We start from the raw sequence: 27339 nt of genomic DNA on the forward strand, positions 1-27339 counted from the left end.
ATGCTGAAGAGGAAGTTTCAACCTTACAAGAAAACCCTGGATGGAGGTTGGGGATGGATGGTCGTATTTCATTTCTTCCTGGTAAATTACTTTCTCCTTCCCCACTGCCTGAAAGAAAGTTTTCTGGGGAAAGGCTCAGAGCAGCCTAACAAGAAGATCACGCATGAGCCCCTTGACATTTGAATGGAAAGGGGATCCAAGTGAGGCCAGGAACTGCCCATGAAACTTCAAGTTGAAAATGTTCTCCTTGAGTGAAACCAGAAACACTGCCATCCTGTCTCCTACTCCTCCTCAGCATTCCTTAACCCTACAGAATGCTCCAGCCACCACTAGCAGCTTTGCCCTGGCTGCATGGCAGTTAGGATTTGGGGACAATCACATTTAGCCATCCGAGAAATAGCACTGCTGCTGCTGCTGCTGCAGCTGCTAAGTCGCTTCAGTCGTGTCCGACTCTGTGCAACCCCATAGACAGCAGCCCACCAGGCTCCCCCATCACTGGGATTCCCCAGGCAAGAACACTGGAGTGGGTTGCCATTTCCTTCTCCAATGCATAAAAGTGAAAAGTGAAAGTGAAGTCGCTCAGTTGTGTCCAACTCTTAGCGACCCCATGGACTGCAGCCCACCAGGCTCCTCCATCCATGGGATTTTCCAGGCAAGAGTACTGGAGTGGGGTGCCATTGCCTTCTCTGGAAATAGCACTAGAAACTGCTAAAATTTGCTTCTGCCAGGGTGGGCAGGGAGGGGATTCCCCAGCTCAGTCAAGTAAACATGTAACTGCTGCAAGCAACCTCCTTCTCTCCTAGGAGGCGGGGACCTTTCTTCTGTTCTGCCTGGTGTCCACTTCCCAACCCATCCCCACCAACCATAACTTATGCCAGAGTTAGGCCCAATGTATATTTCTGACATGTCTGGAAAGGAAGACAGGGTTGTGAATCCTGAAACTGGAGCCTGATTTTTTCCCTTCATTCATAAGCAGATCCAACTCTTTTTAAATTAACTTCTGTCCCTCATCCTCCCAGAAGCTCTGGGGGTTGTTATGTGAGACTGTGGTGATCTGAACCAGCATGGTCATCCTGATGGGATTGATGAATACCTTCACTGCTATACCTTAAACCCTGAGTGTGGCACCAGTTCCAGGATGCCTCTTAAGTGTTCCCAAGTAAGTCAACTTTAAGATGTCCTCAACAAAGATATCCTTCCCTCCTGATCTTCCTCCTCAGCCCAGTCCTACAGTAAGAAGCTTCCAAGAAGGGGAGTTCAGGTCCTGGTGACTTCTAACTAACCTGCAGCCCACAGTATAGAAGGACCACACCTCCTCCATCATGACAGAGAATGGGAAAGGAGGAAGGCAGAGGTCCTCAGCCAGGATTTACATAATACAAAACTCATAACCTAAGGACTATTTGTTAAACATTAGCTTCATTACTAAAGAACACGGAATCTCTTTTCCTTCCTCCCAGAAGTGTTACTAGAAAGGAAAACAAGGACACACTAAGTCTGAGAGCCTTCCTGTGGCTGGGCCACCTCCTCACATCCCAGGCTTTGCAGAACCGGCGTTATTGGTGAGGACCTTGAGTTCTCCCACTTTTTCCTGCATTATGCTCTGAGGATAGGAAGTTATCAAATTTAGTGGCTGCTAAGAACAGTTGTCTAATAATGAGATTAGTAAACAATCTCTCACTTTTTATGGGCTTCTCTGGTGGCTCAGTGGATAAAGAATCTGCCTGCAATGCAGGAGACACAGGAGACGTGGGTTTGATCGCTGGGTTGGGATGATCCCCTGGAGCAGGGCATGGCAATCCATTCCAGTGTTCTTGCCTGGAGAATCCCAGAGACAGAGCATGGCGTGGTGGGCTACAGTCCATAGGGTCACAAAGAGTTGGACATAATTGAAGTAACTGAGCACGCACACTTTTTGGGGGGTGGTGCTACTCTTAAGCACACACATAAAACATTTTGGGTCCGCAAAATGTTAATAATTAACTCAGGCCAATCAGCCACAGTAGTAAGTTGGGTACTTGGATGATGATGCTTTCGTGCCTGTATAAGTCTGCTTTTCTAGAATAGATGAGCTCCTGAAAAGGTGAGTGAAAAACCCAGGAAATAACATATCCTTCAGGAGCTCCCTACTTTTTTTTTTTAAAGGACTCATTCTGACTTACCATACTTTAAAACTGCATAATCTGCATGACTGTTTTCTGTATTCAGCCTGTCTCTCTGGACTGAATGTTCTATGAGCACAGGGCCATTTGCTGGGTCTGTTTACTCACCACTATAAGCCAAGTTCCCTGATCAGCAGCCAAAACACAGAACGCACTCAATAAATACCTGCTGGAAGATGGGCGGATGGATGTACTGATGGACACATTCATGAATAAACAAGGTGATAAATATGAAGTTGGAGAGATGGGCAGGGACTTTGGAGGACTTTTAAGAAAAAATACAGATCTGAGCAATATTGAAGAGATATTGTTAAGACTGTAGAGTAACTGAATATCAGGGAGACAGGGAATCATGGAGTCCTAGGATGCTGGCTTGGACAACACGGAGGATAATGCCCTTCACTGAGTTGGACATGTGAAGGGGACAAAACCTAAAGAAGGCTTGAAGGGCTTAACACTGGGCACTGAGTCTGGGAGACTTGTGACATAACCAGTCATGTATGTGTTCAGTATAGTACACGTGTATCTGCAGCCAAGGATCTGCATACTGAGACTTGTGAGTTAGCAGCACACACAGGGATTTCAACTATAAGTCAGAGTATTCAAGTCACCAGAGAGTACAGTTCAGTTCAGATCAGTTCAGTCGCTCGGTCATGTCTGACTCCCTATGACCCCATGAATCGCAGCACACCAGGCCTCCCTGTCCATCACCAACTCCCGGAGTTCACTCAGACTCATGTCCATCGAGTTGGTGATGTCATCCAGCCATCTCATCCTCTGTCATCCCCTTTTCCTCCTGCCCCTAATCCCTCCCAGCATCAGAGTCTTTTCCATTGAGTCAACTCTTCACATGAGGTGGCCAAAGTACTGGAGTTTCAGCTTTAGCATCATTCCTTCCAAAGAAATCCCAGGGCTGATCTCCTTCAGAATGGACTGGTTAGATCTCCTTGCACTCTAAGGGACTCGAGAGTCTTCTCCAACACCACAGTTCAAAAGCATCAGTTTTTCGGCACTCAGTTTTCTTCACAGTCCAACTCTCACAGCCACACATGACCACTGGAAAAACCATAGCCTTGATTAGACGGACGTCTGTTGGCAAAGTAATATCTCTGCTTTTTAATATGCTATCTAGGTTGGTCTTAACTTTCCTTCCAAGGAGTAAGCATCTTTTAATTTCATGGCTGCAGTCACCATCTGCAGTGATTTTGGAGCCCCCCAAAATAAAATCTGACACTGTTTCCACTGTTTCCCCATCTATTTCCCATGAAGTGATGGGACCAGATGCCATGATCTTCGTTTTCTGAATGTTGAGCGTTAAGCCAAATTTTTCACTCTCCTCATTCACTCTCATCAAGGGGCTTTTTAGTTCTTCACTTTCTGCCATAAGGATGGTGTCATCTGCATATCTGAGGTTATTGATATTTCTCCTGGCAATCTTGATTCCAGTTTGTGCTTCTTCCATCCCAGTGTTTCTCATGATGTACTCTGCATATAAGTTAAATAAGCAGGGTGACAATATACAGCCTTGATGTACTCCTTTTCCTATTTGGAACCAGTCTGTTGTTCCATGTCCAGTTCTAAGTGTTGCTTCCTGACCTGCATATAGGTTTCTCAAGAGGTAGGTCAGGTGGTCTGGTATTTCCATCTCTTTCAGAATTTTCCACAGTTTATTGTGATCCACAGAGTCAAAGGCTTTGGCATAGTCAATAAAGCAGAAATAGATGTTTTTCTGGAACTCTCTTGCTTTTTCCATGATCCAGTGGATGTTGGCAATTTGACCTCTGGTTCCTCTGCCTTTTCTAAAACCAGCTTGAACATCTGGAAGTTCACGGTTCACATATGGCTGCAGCCTGGATTGGAGAATTTTTTCAGTAATCTTTACTAGCATGTGAGATGAGTGCAATTGTGTGATAGTTTTCAGCATTCTTTGGCATTGCCTTTCTTTGGAATTGGAATGAAAACTGACCTTTTCCAGTCCTGTGGCCACTGCTGAGTTTTCCAAATTTGCTGGCATATTGAGTGCAGCGCTTTCACAGCATCATCTTTCAGGCTTTGAAATAGCTCAACTGGAATTCCATCACCTCCACTAGCTTTGTTCTTGTGATGCTTTCTAAGGCCCACTTGACTTCACATTCCAGGATGTCTGGCTCTAGGTGAGTGATCACACCATTGTGATTATCCGGGTCGTGAAGATCTTTTTCGTACAGTTCTTGTGTATTCTTGCCACCTCTTCTTAATATCTTCTGCTTCTGTTAGGTCCATACCATTTCTGCCTTTATCGAGCCCATCTTTGTATGAAATGTTCCCTTGGTATCTCTAATTTTCTTGAAGAGATCTCTAGTCTTTCCCATTCTGTTGTTTTCCTCTATTTCCTTGTATTGATTGCTGAGGAAGTCTTTCTTATCTCTCCTTGCTATTCTTTGGAACCCTGCATTCAGATGCTTATATCTTTCCTTTTCTCCTTTGCTTTTCGCTTCTTTTCTTTTCACAGATATATGTAAGGCCTCCTCAGACAGCCCTTTTGCTTTTTTGCATTTGCTTTCCATGGGGATGGTCTTGATCCCAGTCTCCTGTACAATGTCATGAACTTCCATCCATAGTTCATCAGGCACTCTATCAGATCTAGTCCCTTAAATCTATTTCTCACTTCCACTGTATAATCACAAGGGATTTGATTTAGGTCATACCTGAATGGTCTAGTGGTTTTCTCCACTTTCTTCAATTTAAGTCTGAATTTGGCAATAAGGAGTTCATGATCTGAGCCACAGTTAGCTCCCGGTCTTGTTTTTGCTGACTGTATAGAGCTTCTCCATCTTTGGCTGCAGAGAATATAATCAATCTGATTTCAGTGTTGACCATCTGGTGATGTCCATATGTAGAGTCTTCTCTTGTGTTGTTGGAAGAGGGTGTTTGATATGACCAGTGCATTCTCTTGGCAAAACTCTACTAGCCTTTGCCTTGCTGCATTCCATACTCCAAGGCCAAATTTGCCTGTTACTCTAGGTGTTTCTTGACTTCCTACTTTTGCATTCCAGTCCCCTATAATGAAAAGGACTTTTTGGGGTGTAAGTTCTAAAAGGTCTTGTAGGTCTTCATAGAACCACTGAACTTCAGCTCCTTCAGCATCACTGGTTGCGGCATAGGCTTGGATTACCATAATATTGAATGGTTTGCCTTGGAAATGAACAGAGATCATTCTCTCATTTTTCAGATCTCATCCAAGTACTGCATTTCAGGCTCTTTTGTTGACCATGATGGCTACTCCATTTCTTCCAAGGGATTCCTGCCCATAGTGGTAGATATAATGGTCATCTGAGTTAAATTCACCCATTCCAGCCCATTTTAGTTCGCTAATTCCTAGAATGTCAACGTTCACTCTTGCCATCTTCTGTTTGACCACTTCCAATTTGCCTGGATTCATGGACCTAACATTCCAGGTTCCTATGCAATATTGCTCTTTACAGCATCGCACCTTGCTTCTATCACCAGTTACATCCACATCTGGGCATTGTTTTTGCTTTGGCTTCATCCCTTCATTCTTTCTGGAGTTATTTCTCCACTGATCTCCAGTAGTATATTGGGCACTTACCGACTTGGGGAGTCCCTCTTTCAGTATCCTGTCATTTTGCCTTTTCATACTGTTCATGGGGTTCTCAAGGCAAGAATACTGAAGTGGTTTGCCATTCCCTTCTCCAGTGGACCACATTCTGTCAGACCTCCCCACCATGACCCGCCCGTCTTGGGTGGCCCCACACGGCATGGCTTAGTTTCATTGAGTTAGTCAAAGCTGTCATCTGTGTGATTAGATTGACTAGTTTTCTGTGATTATGGTTTCAGTGTCTGCCCTCTGATGCTCTCTCACAACACCTACCATCTTTCTTGGGTTTCTCTTACCTTGGGCGTGGGGTATCTCTTCACGGCTGCTCCAGCAGAGAGCAGCCACTGCTCCTTACCTTGGATGAGGGGTATCTCCTCAAGGCCGCCCCTCCTGACCTTGAACATGGAGTAGCTCCTGCGCAGCTGGGCAAGAACCCTGGGGAAAGTGAGGCCTAGGGGATGGGCGGAGGATGGCTCAGAGGAAACTGAGAAGCAGTTAGCAGTTAGCATCCCAAAAACTAAGGCAGAAATGTGCAGAAGCAGATGGTGCAGAGAGGCCAGATATGATAGAAATGATATGACCTATTGGTTTTGCAACAATGAAGTCTCTAATAACATTGATAAGAGGCATGCATTGGAGTGAGATGAGAGGAAGCAGAGATAACCTAACAGACTAATCTTTGATGAAAGAAGTTTGTGAAGGTCAAGAGCTAAGGTGATACTAGAGAGGAACCTGGAGTAGTATAACGTAGTTTTGTTCAGTTGTGTTCAACTCTTTGCGACCCCATGGACTGCACCATGCGAGACTTTCCTGTCCATCACCAACTCCCAGAGCTTACTCAAACTCGTGTCCATCGAGTCGGTGATGCCATCAATCATCATGTCATCCTCTGTCATCTCCTTCTCCTCCCGCCCTCAAATCTTTCCCAGCATCAGGGTCTTTTCAAATGAGTCAGTTCTTCGCATCAGGTGGACAAAGTACTGGAGCTTCAGCTTCAACATCAGGACTGATTTCCTTTAGGATTGACTGGTTCGATCTCCTTGCAGTCCGAGGAACTCTAAACAGTCTTTTCCAACACCACAGTTCAAAAGCATGTCAATTCTTTGGTGCTCAGCTTTCTCTATAGTCCAACTCTCACATCCATATATGACTACTGGAAAAACCATAGCTTTGACTAGTCGGACCTTTGTTGGCAAAGTAACATCTCTGGCTTAATATGCTGTCTAGGTTAGTCATAGTTTTTCTTCCAAGGAGCAAACGTCTTTTAATTTCATGGCTGCAGTTACCATCTGCAGTTATTTTTGAGCCCCCCAAAATAAAGTCTCTCACTGTTTCCATTGTTTCCCCATCTGTTGTTTGTCATGAAGTGATGGGACCAGATCTTGGTTTTCTGAATGTTGAGTTTTAAGCCAGATTTTTCGCTCTCTTTTACTTTCATCAAGAGGCTCTTTAGTTTTTCTTCGCTTTCTGCCATAAATGGGTGGTGTCATCGGCATATCTGAGGTTAATGATATTTCTCCTGGCAATTTTGATTGCAGCTTGTGCTTCATCCAGTCCAGCGTATCTCATGATGTACTCTGCATAGAAGTTAAATAAGCATGGTGACAATATACAGCCTTGAAGTACTCCTTTCCCAATTTGTAACCAGTCTGTTGTGCCATGTGCCGTTCTAACTGTTGCTTCTTGACCTGCATACAGATTTCTCAGGAGGCAGGTCAGGTGGTCTGGTATTCCCATCTCGTGAGGAATTTTCCAGATTGTTGTGATCCACACAAGGGCTTTGGTGTAGTCAATAAAGCAGGAGTAGACGGTTTTCTGAAACTCTTGCTTTTTTGATGATCCAGCAGATGTTGGCAATTTGATCTCTGGTCCCTTTTCTAAATCCAGCTTGAACATCTTGAAGTTCATGGTTTATGTACTTTTGAAGCCTGACTTGGAGAATTTTGAGTATTACTTTGCTAGCCTGTGAGATGAATGCAATTGTGTGGTAGTTTGAACATTCTTTCGCATTGCCTTTCCTTTGGATTGGAATGAAACTGACCTTTTCCAGTCCTGTGGCCAGTGCTGAGTTTTCCAGATTTGCTGGCATATTGAGTGCAACACTTTCACAGCATCGTCTTTTAGGATTTGAAATAGCTCACCTGGAATTCCATCACCTCCAATACCTTTGTTCGTAGTGATGCTTCCTAAAGTCCACTTGGCTTTGTATTCCAGGATGTCTGGCTCTAGGTGAGTGATCACACCATTGTGTTTATCTCGGTCATGAAGATCCTTTTTGTACAGTTCTTCTGTGTATTCTTGCCACCTCTTCTTTCTATTTATGTTTGGTCCATACCATTTCTGTCCTTTATTGTGCTCATGAAACATTTATGTGCATGAAATGTTCCCTTGGTATCTCTAATTTTCTTGAAGTGATCTCTGGTCTTTCCCATTCTTTTGTTTTCCTCTATTTCTTTGCACTGATCAATGAGGAAGGCTTTCTTATCTCTCCTTGCTAGTCTTTGGAACTCTGCATTCAAATGGGTATATCTTTCTTTTCCTCCTTTGTCTTTAGCTTCTCTTCTCAGCTATTTTTAAGGCCTCCTCAGACACCCATTTTGCCTTTTTGTTTCTTCTTCTTGGGGATGGTCTCTATCCCTCCCTCTTGTACAATGTCACAAACCTCTGTCCATAGTTCTTCAGACACTCTATCAGATCTAATCCCTTGAATCTATTTCTCACTTCCACTGTATAATTATAAGGGATTTGATTTAGGTCACACCTGAATGGTCTAGTGGTTTTCCCTACTTTCTTCAATTTAAGTCCAAATTTGGCAATAAGGAGTTCGTGATCTGAGCCACAGTCAGCTCCCAGTCTTGTTTTTGCTGACTGTATAGAGCTTCTCCATCTTTGGCTGCCAAGAATATATCAAAATGATTTCAGTATTGACCATCTGGTGATGTCCATGTGTAGAATCTTCTCTTGTGTTGCTGGAAGAGGGTGTTTGCTATGACCAGTGCGTTCTCTGGGCAAAACTCTATTGTTATTAAACAATAATCTCTGACAAAGCCTGTGTTCTGCATTAAAAAGGAGCCACTGTGATCCAGCCCTCCTTTCCCAAGACAATATTCTTAGAATGGTCTGGTGAGGGAGTTCTTACTATGGGAGTGGGGGTGGGGGGACGGCATGCTTTTAATGATAAAAAGGAAATAAGAGGGCTGCAGAATTTCTAGGGGCTTTTATTTTGGGGGAAGACCATTTATAATGTCTGATGTGGACTCTGGAACAGGACTGAAACCCATCAACCTTAGTCTAAAACATGAGATGAAATAGTAGACTACAGACTTCAGTTAACTAATGGAATATCTAGACCTTGGGATCTAGCCTGAAAGTCTAGATAGATTTGTACTATCTAAGTCAAATAGGAACAAAGTTGGAAGGTTACAAGTTAAGGGAGGGAGGCACAGTAGATACAAAGGCTGTTTCTTGGTCTTCTTGATATACACAGTGGAAGGTACAGTCCCAGGGAGTAGAGACAAGTCACATCTAGTTACTGCTGCTATGCTGAGACATCAAGGAAAGACCAGAGACAAAAGGTTCTTTTTTGGGGACCAGTAGTTCGCCAAATTCAGGTGGCTAAGAACCTAGAAGCCAGCATCCTGCAGATGCCAGCACGGAGTCCATGACCACAGAAGAGGAAGGGTAATTTTATAGAATGAGGACCCATTGTATTGCTCCTTGCTCATTAGAGGATGCAATCACCACTCTGTATTCTGAACCAGAAGAAACAAGTCTGTGTCATTTAAAGTTCATGCATATTCTCTAACCTCATTTCCTGATAGAGGTACCTTTGAGGAACATTATGATTACGAAGTGCTTGATAAAATACCTTTTCATTTTTTAATATATAGCCCTGGTGTCCATAGCATTGTTCACTCTAAATAAGTAAAGTCTTATAGTTTCTATCAAGTCAGAATGGGAAGAATACATTAAAGGACTTCCTCCTCACCATCTCTTCTTTTGAAGCCTTTGAGCCACCACTGATTCCTAGTCCCTCACTCCAGACAAGAAATAATATTAATCTGAAGAGTCTGTTGGTGAGGATGGAGCAGAACGTCTTGGTTACTTTATTTAGCAGGTAGAAGCTGAGAAAAGGAAGTTTCTAAATGGAGGCAGGTCTCTGATTTGGATGAGTCAGTAGATGGTACCCATCAAGAGAAATGAAAAGGAAAACAGGCATGGGGGAAGAGAAAGATGAATTTACTTCTGAGTAAGTTAACCTGAGTTAGAAAGATATCACAGACAGTAATATGAGTCTCAAGCTCTTGGGAAAGTAGAATGGTTACACAAAATGACAAAAACATAGTTAATAGGTTATTATTTACCAGAATTTTCTGTCTTCACAGTCCTATGAACTAGATGGAACTATGAACTATGAACTAGTCCTTTATCTCCACTTTACAAGAGAGGAAGTGCAACTTTCGTAGTTCACCCGAGGTCACACCCCTAGTACAAAGCAGAGCCAAGATTCCAGCAGAGGCAGGCTGACTGCAGGCAGAACACAGTATTCACAACTCCAACATGACTTCCCTCATAGCTCAGTCAGTAAAGGATCCGCCTACAGTGCAGGAATCTGCCTGCAATGCAGGACACCAGGCTTTGATTCCTGGGTCCGAAGATTCCCTGGAGAAGGAAATAGCAACCCACTACAATATTCTTGCCTGGAAAATCCCATGGACAGTCAATCATAGTGAATGACTGTCTATGTCTATCTCACTATAAATTGAGATCAGTGCAGAACCAGAGAGAAAGAATCAGTGATAAGGAACCCAGGACCTGTGGTCCTTCCACAAAGCATAGAAAGTGAAGTCGCTCAGTCGTGTCTGACCCTTTGCAACCCCATGGACTGTAGCCTACCAGGTTCCTTCATCCATGTGATTTTCCAGGCAAGAGTACTGGAGTGGGTTACCATTTCCTGCTCCAGATCTTCCTGACCCAGGGATTGAACCCAGGTCTCCCACATTGTAGGCAGACGCTTTACCGTCTGAGCCACCAGGGAAGCTCTCCACAAAGCATGGCCAACTTCAAAGCAGAGAAAGTAGCCTTCAAACAAGGCCACTGAACAAAGGAAAAGAAAGGGGCCACTAGGAAGCCCCTGTAGACAGAGTGAGTAGGCGTGGTTTCTGGGCTTTTTTACTAGAGACTGGCTGAGCCTCCCTTCCAGTTCCCCTCAGAACCTTGCTCCTCACTGACCCCCTTCTAATCAGAATTCCAAGAAACAAATGAGAGTACTGCACTGAAAGAAAACCTGACCTCAAAGAGGGTGCTCCCCCTAGTGGAGAGAAGGATGGTGCGGGCAAGGAGGGTAAAGTGGGACTGAAGAGTGGGGCACATGACCCAAACATAAGGGGACCATACACCATCATTAACCCTTGCTGTCCCGGCATATTCAGCTCAAAAGCAGAGTTAAAGCAAACTCTTGGGTTATTTGGACCAACACATCTCTCTCACAGAGGTAACTAGAATTAGCTGTTTTTAACAGATGCTATTGTTAACAGAATGGTACAGTGGTTGGTCAATAAGCTCTCTAAACCTTAACTTCCTGTATTTCTTCCTATCTGTCTGGCTGTGCTGGATCTTTGTTGCAACACACAGGATCTTCAATGCAGCACAGAGGATCTTTAGTTGCGGCATGCTAACTCTTAATTGTGGCATGTGGAATCTAGTTTTCTGACCAGGGACCAAATCTGGACCTCCCTGCATTAGGAGCATGGAAGGAAGTTCCCTGAATTTCTAATACAATATTAACATACCTATTCCATGCGCCGTAATGAGGATTAAATCGATGCTTTCATGTAACGTGATTAGACACTCTAATGGGACAACCATCCCATAAAATACGTTACAAAAAGGAACTGGCAAACAAACTTGTAAAATACAGGTGAGCCAGAATCACAGCTGCCAGCAGTCCTAACCTCCTCTGTAATGGCTTACTCACCACCTGACTTGGACTCTGCTCTGCTTTGATTTAGGTAAATGTATTTGTGATGGGGATGACCAAGACTTTTGCAATTTTCTTTGTGGTTTTTCAAGAAGAGTTTGAAGGCACCTCAGAGCAAACTGGTTGGATTGGATCCATCATGTCATCACTTCGTTTTTTTGCAGGTATAAGCTTGTTTTCCAAGGAGAAGGAACACACAGGGCAATTTCAAGAAGATTCATCGGTCAGTCACTCAAGACAGAAGCATTACTAAAACTCAGGTTCATTTATCAATATGTAAAGCTGAGAAAAGTAAGGACTTACAGTGTTCACCTCCACTTAACTTGGCAAAACTGGAAAAATTGGGGTTCAAACAAATGAAGTTGAAGAATAAATTTATCATCATAGGTTCAGTGAGTCAGTCTCTCAACTGGGAAGTCAGACCATAAAGCTCTGACCTGATCATCTAAGCATACTCATCACAGTGTAGATAAATAACTGAACTTTGTTCTAGTTTTAGGTCACTGGACACAATCTTTTCTTGCAGAGGTTTTATAATACCTTTTCAGTAAGCTTCCATTCCAAACCTGCTTATTTACATCTTTTCTTCAAAACAAACAAAAAACAAAAACTCTTCTTCTAAAAAAGCAAAATAGTATGGAACTAGGAATATTAAGAAACCCAAGAGACACCCTTTGAAGGATACACAAAAGTAAAGTCCTTTCATTTTCCCTCAGTTGCCCATTTAAACTGTACACCAGAAGAGAAGGGATGCCGGGGCAAATTTAACTCGTATTTGTTTCTTTTCCCAAGGTCCCCTAGTTGCTGTTATTTGTGATATAACTGGAGAGAAAACTGCCTCCGGTCTTGGGGCTTTCCTTGTTGCTGGTGGATATCTGATCAGCAGCTGGGCTACAAGCATTCCCTTTCTTTGTGTGACTATGGGACTTTTACCTGGTGAGTCCACTGTGAGAATAAGACTTAAAAAAAAAAAAAAGGAACCAGGAAACTCTCCTTTTACTGTGAGTTCAAAAGGCCAACTTATATTACCTCAGGTTCAGGCGAATATCTCATCCAGTACCAAGCCACTTTATGTGAAAGTGACTCCTAGCTATTAACATTATGTTTTCCTTTTAGGTTTGGGCTCTGCTTTCTTGTACCAAGTTGCTGCTGTGGTCACTACCAAATACTTCAAAAAACGATTAGCTCTTTCTACAGCTATTGCCCGTTCAGGGATGGGACTGACATTTCTGTTGGCACCCTTTACGAAAGTCCTGATAGATCTGTATGACTGGACAGGTGAGTCCTGAACCTGCAGAATCAATTCTGCAAGATTTAATGTTGAGCCCTCCCCCTTTGATGACTAGAGAGGAGGTGAGCATGATTCTTCTCTGGAGAACAGATAGCAAAAGAGACTCTGAATTACTTCAAGGCCTTCCCTGCCTACACAGGCAACTCAGAGTTCAAGTCTAAGGGGATGGAAGGCAATTTGTGTGGCTGGGGGAGCACACCTTTGCAGGGATAGCAGTACTCCTGGGAAGCAAGAATCCCTGCCTCAAACAAAGCTTCTCTTTTCACATTTTTTAAGAAAAACATCTGCATTAGAAAAATAAAAGACTCCTCCATCAGATTCACTAAAAAGGATAGAACTGGGCAAAAAGAGGATTATGTTCCTTAATAATATTTATATACTGTCAACTATAAATTTTCATGAATGAATAAAAATCATTCACTCTATAATTTTTCTCATACCTGAGATAAAACAATTGGTTTAAAATAACCTCGTTATTGGTGAAAAAAATCTATGTAAATATACATATATGACTATTCCTACCTACAGAGCAATTTTGTTGAACTTTCCCTTTTCTATTCCTGATTTTAAAAATCACTAATATAGTGAACAGCACCAGCTGACAAATCCCTAAGACAAGATAGCAAGATAGTAGAACCTACAGCCAATTCTATCTCTAGAAGCAACACACACAAGTCACAGCTTTGGTCAGGACATGCTGAAGTTCAAGCAACTACTCAGTTTCAAAGGCAACACTGGTATCTGTCTTCTTTCAAGGAATCTAAAACATCATGAGATGAAACAGCTATCTCCTCTTCTAAAGCAGTTTCCAAATAATTCCCATTGCCCAATTTGGTATTTTCTGTACCTAAATCTAATGCCTCAAATCAGAATTTAAAACACATTGTAATCTTCTAACATTTGAAATATGACTCCCCCTCTCCACCCCAACCAACACACCAAAACATTTTTTTCCTCTAGTACAAATAACTCCTCCCAGGCCACTTTTGGTATGGCTTTCTGGCTATCTCCAAAGGTCTCCGTTTTCACAAAGATACAGCAGTGTGTATGGCTAACAGTTAAGTCAATGGATTTAAATACTTTCAGCTAAATTCAAAGACAAAGCAGTGCTTTCAGGAATTATTGTACTATGAATATTTAGTTGTGGGGCCTCTACTGAGTCTAAGGATACAGAGTATTGTGAAATCAAAGAGGTAATTTTAGCTTCTCAATTTTTCTCTCCTGTTTAGGTGCCCTTATATTACTTGGAGCTATCACATTGCATCTGGTTCCTTCTAGTATGCTCTTGCGACCTATTCATATCAAAATCAAGAGCAATTCTGATATTAAAGATGAAAGTAGTTTATCTCCAAGTGGTCCAGAGGCAGCATGTGGAACAGAAACATGCTGCAATGAGATACAAGAGCTGGCCATCAGGGACAGTATTATGCACAAGGAACGACGACCAGGTATAAGTTTAACTGTCTCACAAAATCAAAGCAAAGAGTCCAACAATGAACAAAACAGAAACGGACTTTTCCAAAAAACTAATGAAGAAACTTATTGGAAAAAGGATACTTCGCAGAGCTGTAAACAAAAACTCTTTGACTTTTCTCTCTTTAAGAATCCTTTTTTCTACATATTTACGTGGTCTTTTCTTCTCAGTCAGCTGGCATATTTCATCCCTACCTTTCACCTGGTAGCCAGAGCCAAAACACTGGGGATAAACATCATGGATGCCTCCTACCTTGTTTCTGTAGCTGGTAAGAAAGCCTACTTCTACCTTACCCTCAAAAGGAAAAATATATTCTACAAAAATTGGTTACATTTTATTAAAAAGTTGAAGAAAAATAATATTTTTAAAAAGGAGTTTTGGGAGGGCCAGGAAAGCAAGTCTTTTGAAGCTGATGGGAGCAGCAAGCTTTCCCGTCCACAGATCTGTCACTGCATCTTGCACACAGGCTCTCCCTACAAGACAGTGGATCCCAAACCAAGTTTTATTTTCACAGGTCAGTAGCTAAGTATTTGCTAGATACTGAACCTTACAAAGCTGGATCGTAGTGGAAACAGTCATTTTAGGAAGCAAAAAAATCTGACGTAGACAGCACAGTGCAGTGGTTTAAAGAACTGGTTCTAGACCTAGATTTTCCAGGTTCAAGCTTTTGCAGTGTATGACCGTTATGACCTTGGGCAAGTTACTTGCCGCCTCTGTCTCCTGATTTCCTTATCCGCAATATATGAATAATAGTATCTACTCTCCTAAGGTTACTAGGATTAAACAAGTAATGCATGTAGAGTTTAAAATAGTACCTGAACTATCATTAGCATTCAATAATGTTTTAGCAATATTTGTAGCTAACGATTTTCCCCCTTTAACTCATAGTAAAGGGATAAGACAAGTATGTGTATTTAGGCTAGTCATTAATGGATTGGCTAACATTTAAAATGAACTAGAATGAAAAATAAAACCAATCATTTTAGTTGAGTATTTATAAAAATAAATGGAAACAGAATGCTTGATCCAGAAAATATGGATTCTTTCAGCTGACAAAACAGGGAATCTAAAAACGTGAAAATGAAGGAAACAGAACTGCTTTGCGCTACCTGGAAATTCTCAGTAGCACAACATTAACTTCTCTCTTGCTAATTTCTGGAAAAGACTTTTACCAAGTCCTTGCAAAACTGACAGCACCCCATTTCCAACTGCTTTGGTCAAATAAAACTTGTGTGCGCCAAGAAAAAGATACATAGCTAAACTGATGTTTTCCACTGAAATATCTGGTAGTATCAATTTAGATCAGATTAGGGCTTTACAGGGCTTCCCAGGTGGTGCTAATGGTAGTGAAGAACCTGTCTGTGAATGCAGGAGACACAGAAGACTCAGGTTTGATCCTTGGGTTTGGAAGATCCCCTGGAGGAAGGCAAAGCAACCCAGTCCAATATTCTTGCCTGGAGAAACCCATGGACAGCTGAGTGTGGCAAGCTATGGTGCACAGGGTCACAAAGAGTTGGACACGACTGAAGCAACTTACACACACACACACGGCTTTACAAGGCCAGAATATAAGTTTCGATATGCATTCTAGGAAAAACCTGTAAAAACAGATATGGAGATGGTAGTATGCATTTTAAATACCTTTTTGTGGAGCAATTTGCATTTGAACCGTAGGAAGAATTTTAAGTAAAAAACAACTGCAGCTCAAGCTTCTCTTGGTGAAAATCTCTTTCAGTATTTAACTGGTACATTACATATAATAGGATAAAGGATAAGAAGGTTCTATTACCATGAAACTCAGTAAAAAATGTTATTCTTAAATTTTATTTAAGTTACACCACAGCGCCAACATTCAAAACATGATTTCCCATTTCCAGACTTCCTACATGTTTTCAAGTTAACCATAATAACCTTTGGAGGACTTAACTACCCAAACCTCATATGCAATTTTAAGAAAGTGTCTCAACATCTATTATTTTTTCCAATGTAAGACTTTATTATTTATACTCCAGTCATCCACCATTTGACTTCCCTAAGACACTAACCTGTGGGTCTACTAATCCTCAAGAAATCTCACTTCCTCACCTGTAGGACCTCTTCAAGGGAGGCCTACTGAGCCCAGGGTCTTCTATAATCTGGTATTCCCAGTTTGGTGGTATAAAGTTTCCAAACACAATCAGAATAAACAATTGATAACTCCTCCACCCAAATCTGGAGGGGTTTTTTCAGTATTTTATTAAATGTTTGGGTACAAAAATGATAGAATCTACTGATACAAAGGAAATCAGCCCTGAATATTCACTGGAAGGACTGAGGCTGAAACTCCAATACTTTGGCTACCTGATGTGAAGAACTGACTCATTGGAAAAGACCCTGATGCTGGGAAAGACTGAAGGCAGGAGGAGAAGGGGACAACAGAGGGGGAGATGGCTGGATGGCATCACCGACTCAATGGACATGAGTTTGAGTACACTCTAGAAGTTGGTGATGGACAGGGAGGCCTGGCCTACTGCAGTCCACGGGGTCGCAGTCAGACATGACTGAGCTGAGCAACTGAAACGATACAAATCAAACCATTTTTTTTTCTCATATGCCCTAGCCACAGGGTGAATGAAGTCTTACAGCATAGGAAAAGATGCCTTACGCATTTACATTTTTCAAAAGGGCTAGAAAAATGCAATTGGGATTTCATAAGACCTTTTCAATACTGTTCCAGGTATCATTGAAACAGTCAGTCAGATTATCTCTGGATGGGTTGCTGATCAAAACTGGATCAAGAAGTATCATTACCACAAGTCTTACCTCATCCTCTGTGGCGTCACTAACCTGCTTGCTCCTTTAGCCACCACATTTCCATTACTTATGACCTATACCATCTCCTTTGCTGTCTTTTCCGGTGGTTACCTGGCATTGATACTTCCTGTACTGGTGAGTAGACACACTTGTTAATGTTCTTACACCATTTAGTAAAAGTATGAAGAATCATCTCCCCCAAAGAGAAAACATACTTTGTATTACTTTCATAACTAAAAACAAAAACAATATACCCAAGGCCTCAGAAACCATGTAGCTACATCCTATCCAGCTATTCATCTTATCTTGAAAAGAGGGATGATGAGAGGACTAGCCATGTGGAACAGGAAAGAAGCAAAAGCAAAATAGGGAACAGAAGGATTCTACTTTATCAGTCTCCCAGGTTAGGCTTCTATTCTTTACTTCAGCTCCAGAAATTTCTTTGGTTCTAGGATACATCTGGGAAGAGTTCCTTAAAAGAAAAAGGGGCTCCCTGACAAGTGATGACCTCTCTCTTGTTGAGAGAAGTTCTGTATACCTTAACAGGGATATTGTGCTTTTAACTCCTCTCCATCTTTATCCCAAATCGACATAAAATCCTAGAGCTGAATGGAATGGAGTTGTAGAAATACTCAGTTTTTCTTGGAACCCCATGGGTCCTTAGAACTAGGTTCCCAGTGTGCCGGAACATAATCCCCAGGAATCTTCAGGCCTGGTATCAATATTAGCATAAGTGGTGAAGAGTATTATGAGGCTTAAGCAAAAATTAAAAGTTTCTAACACTTAAATCAACTTCCTGTGGTATCTGATTTCTTATAAACCAGTGGTTGGTACTCAGCCATAGGTGGACTGAAGAATACTACTATCAGCTCCAACTGTAAATATCATTTCCTAACAGAAAAGAGCAGTGAGACTCAGGGGGGAAAATATCCCTGAACTAACTAACTAAAAGATTTTTAAAAAGAAATTAAAACCAATGGTTCATATCAGGGTAGAATGCCATCCAAACCACTCAGAAGCCAACTGTTCATAGCTTGAGACAACATACACAGTATTTTATCCCTCTGTAGGTAAAAGTCTCTGTAGAATACCACCCTCAATATGGTTAACACTGGATTCTAATCCCTACAGGTTGATCTGTCTGGGAATTCTACAGTACACAGCTTTTTGGGACTTGCAAGTTTCTTTGCTGGGATGGCTGTCCTTTCTGGACCACCTTTAGCAGGTAACGGCTCAGCCTTAGTAAACTTCAATCACAATGAACCAAAATGTTGATCCATGATTAATGGTAACATGGAATGACAATATTAGATAGTTAAAAGAAACTGATGATCATCTCTGCTGTTCATGTACCAACTCGCACAACTCCATTATGAAACCAGGAGAATCTGAGGGTTAATTCACCAGATGTGCACTAAGCAGATTTCAGTCTTGTAGCAGGGACTGTGTATGTATCTACTTCTCTGGAGAGACAATCCAGAGTTTTATCAGAAGCCCAAAGGTATATGATGCTTAAAAATAAAAAAAACAAACAAAAACTACTAGCACCTTTTATCTAAACATCAGTCATTACATAGCTTGAAAACTGCAGGCCTGATCCCTTTGCTCTTCAGACGTGCCTTAAGACTAAATGCCAGAATCTGTGCAGAGGACATGTGCAGCCACTAGAGAGAGACACATTAAGTGTAAGCATAGTAAAACTTAGGGGAGTTCTGTTTTTAAATAAACTTTAAGACCGAAGTATTGTTTTACATTCACTTTTTACCTACTGGAACATAAGACTATTAAAAGACTAACCACTCACACACAAATATTTTTAGGAAACAGACTTAAGCCTTAGTATCTTATGCTATAGGTTCTCAACTATTGAGAGCCTATAAGAATTACAGTATATAGAATATACTATATAAGACATTAGTAAAAGAATTATAGTATGCAGAATTACAAATTACTACAGCATTTCTAATCATCCACAATAAGGAATCCAATCTAAAAATTACTTTTGCTTCCCTCAGTCCTGAAGTAAGACAGAAAAAGAGTGGGATCTTGCCCCACATTTTTTTAATATGTTTTATAATGACATAAGATTTGCACTTCTATAAACTTGAGACTGAGAAAAGCAAATATCAAAAGAAAAAATATAAAAACTTAAGAAATTATTACTGAAGGTAAAAAAAAATGTACCACTAATCTGAGGTTAAATTTCAGTATACCTATCTAAAGAAAAAATGTATACAAATATACAACTAAGTCCTGATTTGAATTTATGAACACACCTCTTTCCATGAGGTCTAACTTGGCCAATACTTCATAACTGGAAAATAGGCAAGAATTTTATAGCCCAGAATTATTATATAACAGGAGTGGTAAAAAAAAAAAAAAAGACGAAACACTAGAGGCTCCAAGAAGAGTTACGCTATGTCCTGTATCCAGGTCAGTGAAATAGAGGAAAATAGAGTTCAAATACAGTTTGCTGATAAATTTTTTCAATCTTAACCCTTCTTCGCTCACTGTGCCAAAGACACTTTGGAACTTTCTAAGTTCTGTTAAGCCAAAAACATCGGAGGTAACAAGTACCAGGGCACAGAATATATTATTCAAATGATAAAAGCAAGTAATAAAACTACATGTTTAGAGATACACATTTTTGTATACATTTAAAATGTTTAACAGTTCAATGTATGTATGGGAAGACAACACAAGCATTGTGAGGAGTATTACTTAAAAGGAAAAAGCTATATATATACACATGTAGGTTTCAAAACTAATTTGTTGGTCTTTAAAAAAAAATTTTTTTAAATAAAAAAGGACCACAGAGCAGATCAGAAAACAGAGTGCATCACTTTATTGTGAAATTTATTTCACAAGCACACACACTTATGTAATAGAAAAAATATATATGTGATATAAATACATTTCTTATTGTGAGTCAAAAGAAAAGTTACAAGCCTTTTGTTACCCAATATCCACAATATCCTAGCACCATATCTAAGGATAAAGACAGAGCTCATGGTAGAATTTTTACCTGCTAACTTTCAGAATACTATGTAGGCAATCATAAATTTTATAAGTTCTACAAAAAAAGTTAAAGGAAGTGATAAGGCTGTTGCTAAAAGCTTAAGTATAGATTTTTAGTATTGATATATAATTCAGTTAAGCTTCCTTCTCTGTATCATGATCTCTCATTGACTACAAAGTTGTGCTAGGCATCCTGTTGAAGGGAGATTTCAGGATAGTCCTTGCTCCTGTAAGTCACTGTTCTGTGAAATGACAAAGAGGATTTTACAAAGGCTGTTATATTTGTCCCTAACTTCCAGCAGCAACTACTTAAGAACATCAGAAATAGTGATTTGCAGATCCATTTATCTCTCAACTGGTATGGACAGTTATACTATTGTCTTTAGCTTTAACTAAATTGAAAGGCTTACTGGTTACAAAATATTTTTCTAAACCAAACTCAGATCTTCTGAACTGTATGAGATCCTCATTTTATACTTACCTAGATTTGTTACTATCAAATTAGAAAAGTTGAAATTCCTATAAAAATTACAGGTATTACAAGTGAGCAATCGAGCAAAGAGTAAAATGTTTCACAATAATCCTCAGTCAAAAGACTAGTTAAAAATGGTACATGAACAATAATTTTCTCCTTCCTGTATGGAAATGAAAAAGAAAAACAAGTTAGTCCTATACAGCATATTTTAATAACTCAAGGAAAGGTCGGGGGGGGAAGCATAGGACACCCAAGGAACCTATTTTCTTAAAAAAAATGTTTTAAGAAAAAAGAATGTTTAAAGAAGTAAGAAAATTATATATACACTTTTTGTAACACATAATTATTAAGAACTACAGTAGCAACAAAATTCTTTATCAGATCTTGACTAAAACTGACAGGGATTGAAATAAATTAGTAGTTCTAAAATTAATCCCCTCACACACACACACTCCCCACAAGGGATCACTCTGCCCACTCCACCTCACAGCCCTCCCTGTTCTTGTCACTACTGAGCAACAAATTCAATTTTAGTTAACAACATGACCTGCTTCAGAATGGGTCAGCTGACCCAAGTGTAGGTCAAACGTCACTGTTCATCCAAACCCAAATTCTGTTTTTTTGCTGGTAGATGCCATCCAGAACTATACACTAACACCAAGATGGAAGCTTGAAAGATTGTGAAAAAATAAAAAATATTAATATTTTTAAAACATAATATACATTTCCAATAGACCTCTGTTAGCAATATAAGTACAAAAATAGTGCTTTGGGCAATATATCAATACAAGACAGATATACATTACTTATGTGAAATTCCTAATCTTGTACCCTAGGGATTTGACATGTGAGCTCAAAATGCTATGGACTGTTCAGTTTCATTTAAAAATAAAAACACCAATGGCCCATATTAGCTGCCTATAAGACAAACTGAGTATAGTTCCCTTCTTCCACCTACCCCTCCATTTCCCAAATGATAAATGCATATATTAAGCTAAAATATATGTTTATATTTGAATCAAATGTCTGAAAACTCACTTAAAATGTCATAGATAACTGTTTTTTGTTTTCACCACCAAAACTTTATTTTCCATCGATACAGTCGAGGTCTCTCTTATCCATTTAGCCCTCCCCTCTGCCCCTTTGCCTATGATAACCACTACTCTGATCTCTGCATTTACATGTTTGTTTGTTCATTTATTTTTGTTTGTTTCATAAATCATAGCCAGGACTTAACACTAGGACTTCGTCTAGAATGTTTCTTTCCCTCTTGCTATGATTTTTCAACCTCACAATTCATCAGAAATACCATGGAGCAAAACTGGTTAATTTTGCATCAACATTTTATCTGTGTTTTACAAGAGAAGACAATGACTAAAATGGAAATTCATCCATCTAAGCCTGTCTCTCTATTAATGCAAAAAAGTGCATCTCTTCATGAAATGAGATCATTTCCTACCTCTATTCCATCCTTATTTCAGATACAATGTTAAACAAATATTCCACCCAGTCCTCACTCAAACTTTTATCAACCATGCCCTCTACAGTTTTACCAGTCATCTTACCCTGTCAGTTGAAAATTTCTCTATGGCCTAAAATTTTATTTGGAAAACAAATACACAAACAACCTTTTGGTCTGCTATAAATCCCTTTTGGATATTAAGGGTATGGGGGACAAGTAAGAAGGCAGAACAAAGCTCCTTATCCGTTAAATCCTGAAGAATATATTATACTCTGAAGAGGCAAAAGAAAACAAATCATTTATTTTGATTTATTTATGATTTAAATCATTTATTTATCCAGTGGTTATTTTCCCCATAAACAACAAACCGCACAGAATTTTACTTTGATTCAGTATCCCTAAGATTAATGAATCCCTATAAAAACATCAAAAACAAATTCCAAACAGCTCTCTACTGTGGTTTAAAAAAAAGAGGAGGAGGTAGTCCTTCCCTTGCAAGGCCAAGAAATCAAGTTTCAACATCCTAACACAGACCAAAATCCTCTTAATAAAATTTATAACACAGAGCCAATAATTAAAGCACTACCAGTAAATCTTCCAGCAAACTTCTATCACAGGGTCTTTAGGGAGTTCCTATCTTAAAAGACACTGAGGTTTATATCTGCTAAACCATGTTTCCCAAGACTTTCTCCCCTCATGGCACATATAGGAAGTATTTGTACAGCACACCCAAAGTAAAAAGACAAGGCTGCTAAAAGCCAGGACCCCAGGAATGTGAAAAGATCATTATCTCTGTACCTCAGAAGTCTAGCACTATGCTACAGCCCAATAGCTAGCTAGGAGCTCTAGTTCAACAACAGCAAATCACTTACAGAATTCTCAACTAGTCTGAACTACTACCAAGGAACTTTGGAATTAAGGGCCTTTTAGGAGTATTTTAAATCTTAACAAAAAGACCAATAATAAACTTACAGTAGTAATCCTACTGTAAAGGATTTATAAACCCAGCTAAAAATCACCTTCTGAGCTATCACAGACATGAATACTTTTTAGGCAAGATGTCAGTCATTTTTAAACATGTATGGTTTAACCCATAAAATGATAGAGTAGTTTTAAAATGATGACATTTAAAAAAATGAATTTAGAATACTATATTAAACACCAATCTTGAAAGATTCTAATCCTTTTTGCCTATAAGAAAACTGGTTTTCAAAACTGTTTAAGGAAGCTGAGTCCTATCTCCCCAGTTGTTTTAAATTATCACAGGAAACATTATTTGACATTTCTGTCCAGAACAAAGGTTACACAGTTATAAGGATTTGGACCCCAACTTCATTGTACGTAAGAATCAAATGGGTGCCGCCTAGGAGGAAGATGTTTAGGAGCCAATGAATTTGCACAATTAACATGCATCTTAAGTGTATCTGGCACAGGTAGTCTGGAGACATTAAGGAAATGCTTAGAGGGCACTTCAGCTTAGGAAATCTGCACCAGCAGCCAGTACTCCTCAGAATGTTGACTACATACAGTATTCCCTAGTGTGGAGTGGAGGCTCAGATCCATGCATGCTTTCCTAGACTGTAGCTGGTATTCTCTGCCATTCACAATGCTTTTGCTATGACCACAGAGAAACCCAGTCTTAAATGTCAATTTATGTGTGTATTTCCTTTCAAAAATGATTAGAATGCAGTGGTTTCCAAACTACCAACAGTAACCCTGAAACTCATTAGGGCTGAAAGTACATTTGTATACAGCTACTTTATGCTATTATTAAAAAAGTACAAAGATCTAATAAAATCAAACCAAATATACCATCTTTTTGTTTGTTCGTTTTTGACTGTGCCTGGCAGCATGCAAGATCTTACTTCCCTTGCACTCTATAGGGGAAGCATGGAATCCAACTGAACCACCAGGGAATTCCGTATAGAGTCTTTTTTTACTTTCAGTGGTGGGGAAAAGCTAATTATTCCAACAAGAGAGACGTTTGGTTAGAACAATGAAGCTATAAATTTAACTTAGCTAGTTGTTGTTTAGTCGCTAACTCGAGTCTGACTCTGCAAACCCATGGATGATAGCCCACCAGGTCCTCCTGTCCATGGAATCACCCAGGCAAGAATACTGAAGTGGGTTGCCATTTCCTTTTCCAGGGGATCAAACCCACGTCTCCCGTGTTGGCAGGCAGACTTTTAACCCCTGAGTCACCAGGGAAGCCCCACATTTACCTTGATTATGAAGCTAATACTTTCACAGGACAACTAATTAATAATAATACAATTTAGTCGTCTATCTCACTTTTCACCTATTTGCTATTATAAACAGCATCATAAAACTAGCTACTCAACTGTACATTAATATCCTACTGAATGGCAATTAGATCTTAGAGAAATAATTTTAAAATATGCAAATCTCTCAATTCTCAAGCATGAACAGGAGAAATAGATTTAAAACAAACTGTTTCATTAAACTTTGCACTGGGAATTCCCAGGCAGTCCAGTGGTTAGGACTTGATGCTCTCACTGCCAGGGACCCGGGTTCAATCCTTCGTTGGGGAGCTAAGATCCTATAAGCCACATAATACAGCAAAAAAGTAGTAATAATAATTAAAAAAAAAAAAACAATCTTTGCATGGAAATAAAACTTTTGCATGGAAGGAGTTCTATAGTATGCTAAATAATTCCCTGCCCTGCTAAGAAAATATACTAAATATATCTTAATCTTTAATGTTTCAGAAACAAGATTCTGACTTTAAATGTGTGTGAAATGAATGGCTTTATAAGCAGTTTTCTCTCAAACTGTTTAAGTCCCTCTAGGATTTATAAAACAACTCATTTTCACTATTTTTAGCTTTATCCTCCTGACCCTTCAGCAGCACTAGCTACCTCCTTGTCCAAGAACTTCTAGTCTTTTCCCAGAGTACAACTTCTAATACCCCTGCTATGTATATACACTCTAAAGGACTAAGGGAGGGGTGACAAAGGATAAAAGGGGGTGCTGCTGATATCCAGCTTCTCCTTTATAGGCATTTCTAGAAAAGTTAATTAGAATGGTCACCTGTTTCTTAGATATCTAAAGGTCAGTCAACATAATACAAAAACATGTGAGTAGGTTTCACTATTATGCTTATCTCCAAGAAACATTTAATTGAGGTCACTGATCAAGCAAGGAGTTAGTAAGTAGAAGCAACTTAAAGTTAGCTGAATTTAAATAAAACATCCCATTTATTCATTACATTTAGAAAAGGAAACAAAAAGCTAATAATGCAAAGAAACAAAAATTAAAAGTATTTATCAGAGCCAACTAAGAGAACAGAGGACAGGATAGGAGATAAAGAAATACACAATCAGATAAAAATTTTATTTTAATCAGACCCAGCCAGTGAGAAATCACGTTCCAAGATATAAGTGAAAATCAAAAGACATGACGTCAGCTCCATGCAGGCAGATATTTTCATCCATTTTTATCCAGATATAGTCTTAGTATCCAGAACTGTGCTTGCACATGGTACCAAAATTTTTTGAATAAATGATCAGAATAGCCTTAAGGTTTTTTTAGGATTTTAAATATAAATACTTATAAGACTCATATTATTATAAGTTTGCATCTACAAACATAATATGCATACAATAATCTAGAAAAGATTGTGAAACCCTAGAGGTCCTAAGCCCTTTTCAGGGAATCTGAGGTCAAAATTATTTTCCTAACAATGTGTTACGTCACTTCAGTCATGTCCGACTCTTTGCGACCCTATGGACTGTAGCCCACCAGGATCCTCTGTCCATGGGATTCTCCAGGCAAGAATACTGGAATGTGTTGCCATTTTCTTCTCCAGGGGATCTTCCTGATCCTCAGGGATTGAACCTGCATCTCTTGTGTCTCTAGCATTGGCAGGCAGGTACTTTACCACTAGCACCACCTGGGAAGCCCTTTCATAATAATTTTGAGACTTATGCCTTTTTCATAGGAATGACTTTTGCAATAATGTATAAATATTGGTGCCTTGTACTAATATTCCTTGCCCCCAAACTCACTTAAAAAAAAAAAAAAAGGCATTTCACTTAAAGTTCTAGTGTGTGAAAGTCTTTTTCGCTCAGTCGTTTCTGACTCTTTGTGATCCAATGGACTGTAGCCTGCCAGGCCTCTCTGTCCAGGGAATTCTCCTGGCAAAAATACTGGAGCGGGCTGCCATGCCCTTCTCCAGATCTTCCTAACCCAAGGATCAAACCTGGGTCTCCTGCATTGCAGGTGGATTCTTTATCATCTGAGCTACCAGGGTGATTCGAGTATGTGCCATCAACCAAATGATTCTGAGAACCCTTCAATTCTTGTTTTAAAAGAACACTTTGATTTCAGGGAGAAATACTGTCATTGTTTAACCCACTTGGCCAAGTCAGTTCCTTTTCACTTGTTCTCACCTGAACCATCCCTGCATAGCCCTTATTACAGGTGTAATACCTAAAGCCCCACTAACTATGAGTGCAGGGGCCATGTCTAGTTTGGCTCATTATGGTATCAACACCTAGCACATCGCTGGGAACATAGAAAGAACTCAAATGTTTGTTCAGTGAAGAAAAAAAGATAATAATCAGTTCTCACTTTTTCCCTTGGAAAATAGTTCAGTTTTTTTTTTCTTTGTAAGAATAATTGTAAAATGAAATGGTGTGTGTTCCCAATTTCTCCAACTTTCATTATAACACTGGAGATGGGCTCTGGGTCCACAATTACTTTTTCGCCAAGGTTTAAACCACTAACTCAGATGGAACTGATTCAGCTTCAACAGAAAATAAGACAGGTAAGCAGCTTGACTAACTTTCTAATGGGTCACAATACAGACTAATTACAGGAGGCTCCTTCCTTCAATGGTTCATGGCTGAGAACTACTAATGGCACGATTTATATCATTAATAGAAATCCTTCCTTCCTAATAGGCTGGTTATATGATTATACCCAGACATACACCGGCTCCTACTACTTCTCGGGAGCATGCTATCTCCTCTCTTCAGTTTCCCTTTTCTTCGTACCATTGGCTGAAAGATGGAAAAACAGTGTGACGACAAAGAGAGAAGACTGCAGTCAAGTGAGAGGCTAA

The 27339-nt window shown here is 39.9% G+C and overlaps 1 protein-coding gene across 1 annotated transcript; it reads left to right on the forward strand.

Annotated features, from left to right (window-relative positions):
• SLC16A4 (solute carrier family 16 member 4) lies at nt 1-27339 on the forward strand. Its single transcript, XM_052638033.1, has 7 exons — nt 1-81; nt 11772-11904; nt 12533-12676; nt 12857-13018; nt 17222-17433; nt 18430-18523; nt 27179-27339. Exons 1-7 carry the CDS (start codon nt 1-3, stop codon nt 27337-27339), a joined length of 987 nt encoding a protein of 328 aa, XP_052493993.1.

The sequence above is a fragment of the Budorcas taxicolor genome, chromosome 3 (genome assembly GCF_023091745.1).
Source record: "Budorcas taxicolor isolate Tak-1 chromosome 3, Takin1.1, whole genome shotgun sequence".
In the NCBI taxonomy this organism is placed as follows: Eukaryota; Metazoa; Chordata; class Mammalia; order Artiodactyla; family Bovidae; genus Budorcas; species Budorcas taxicolor.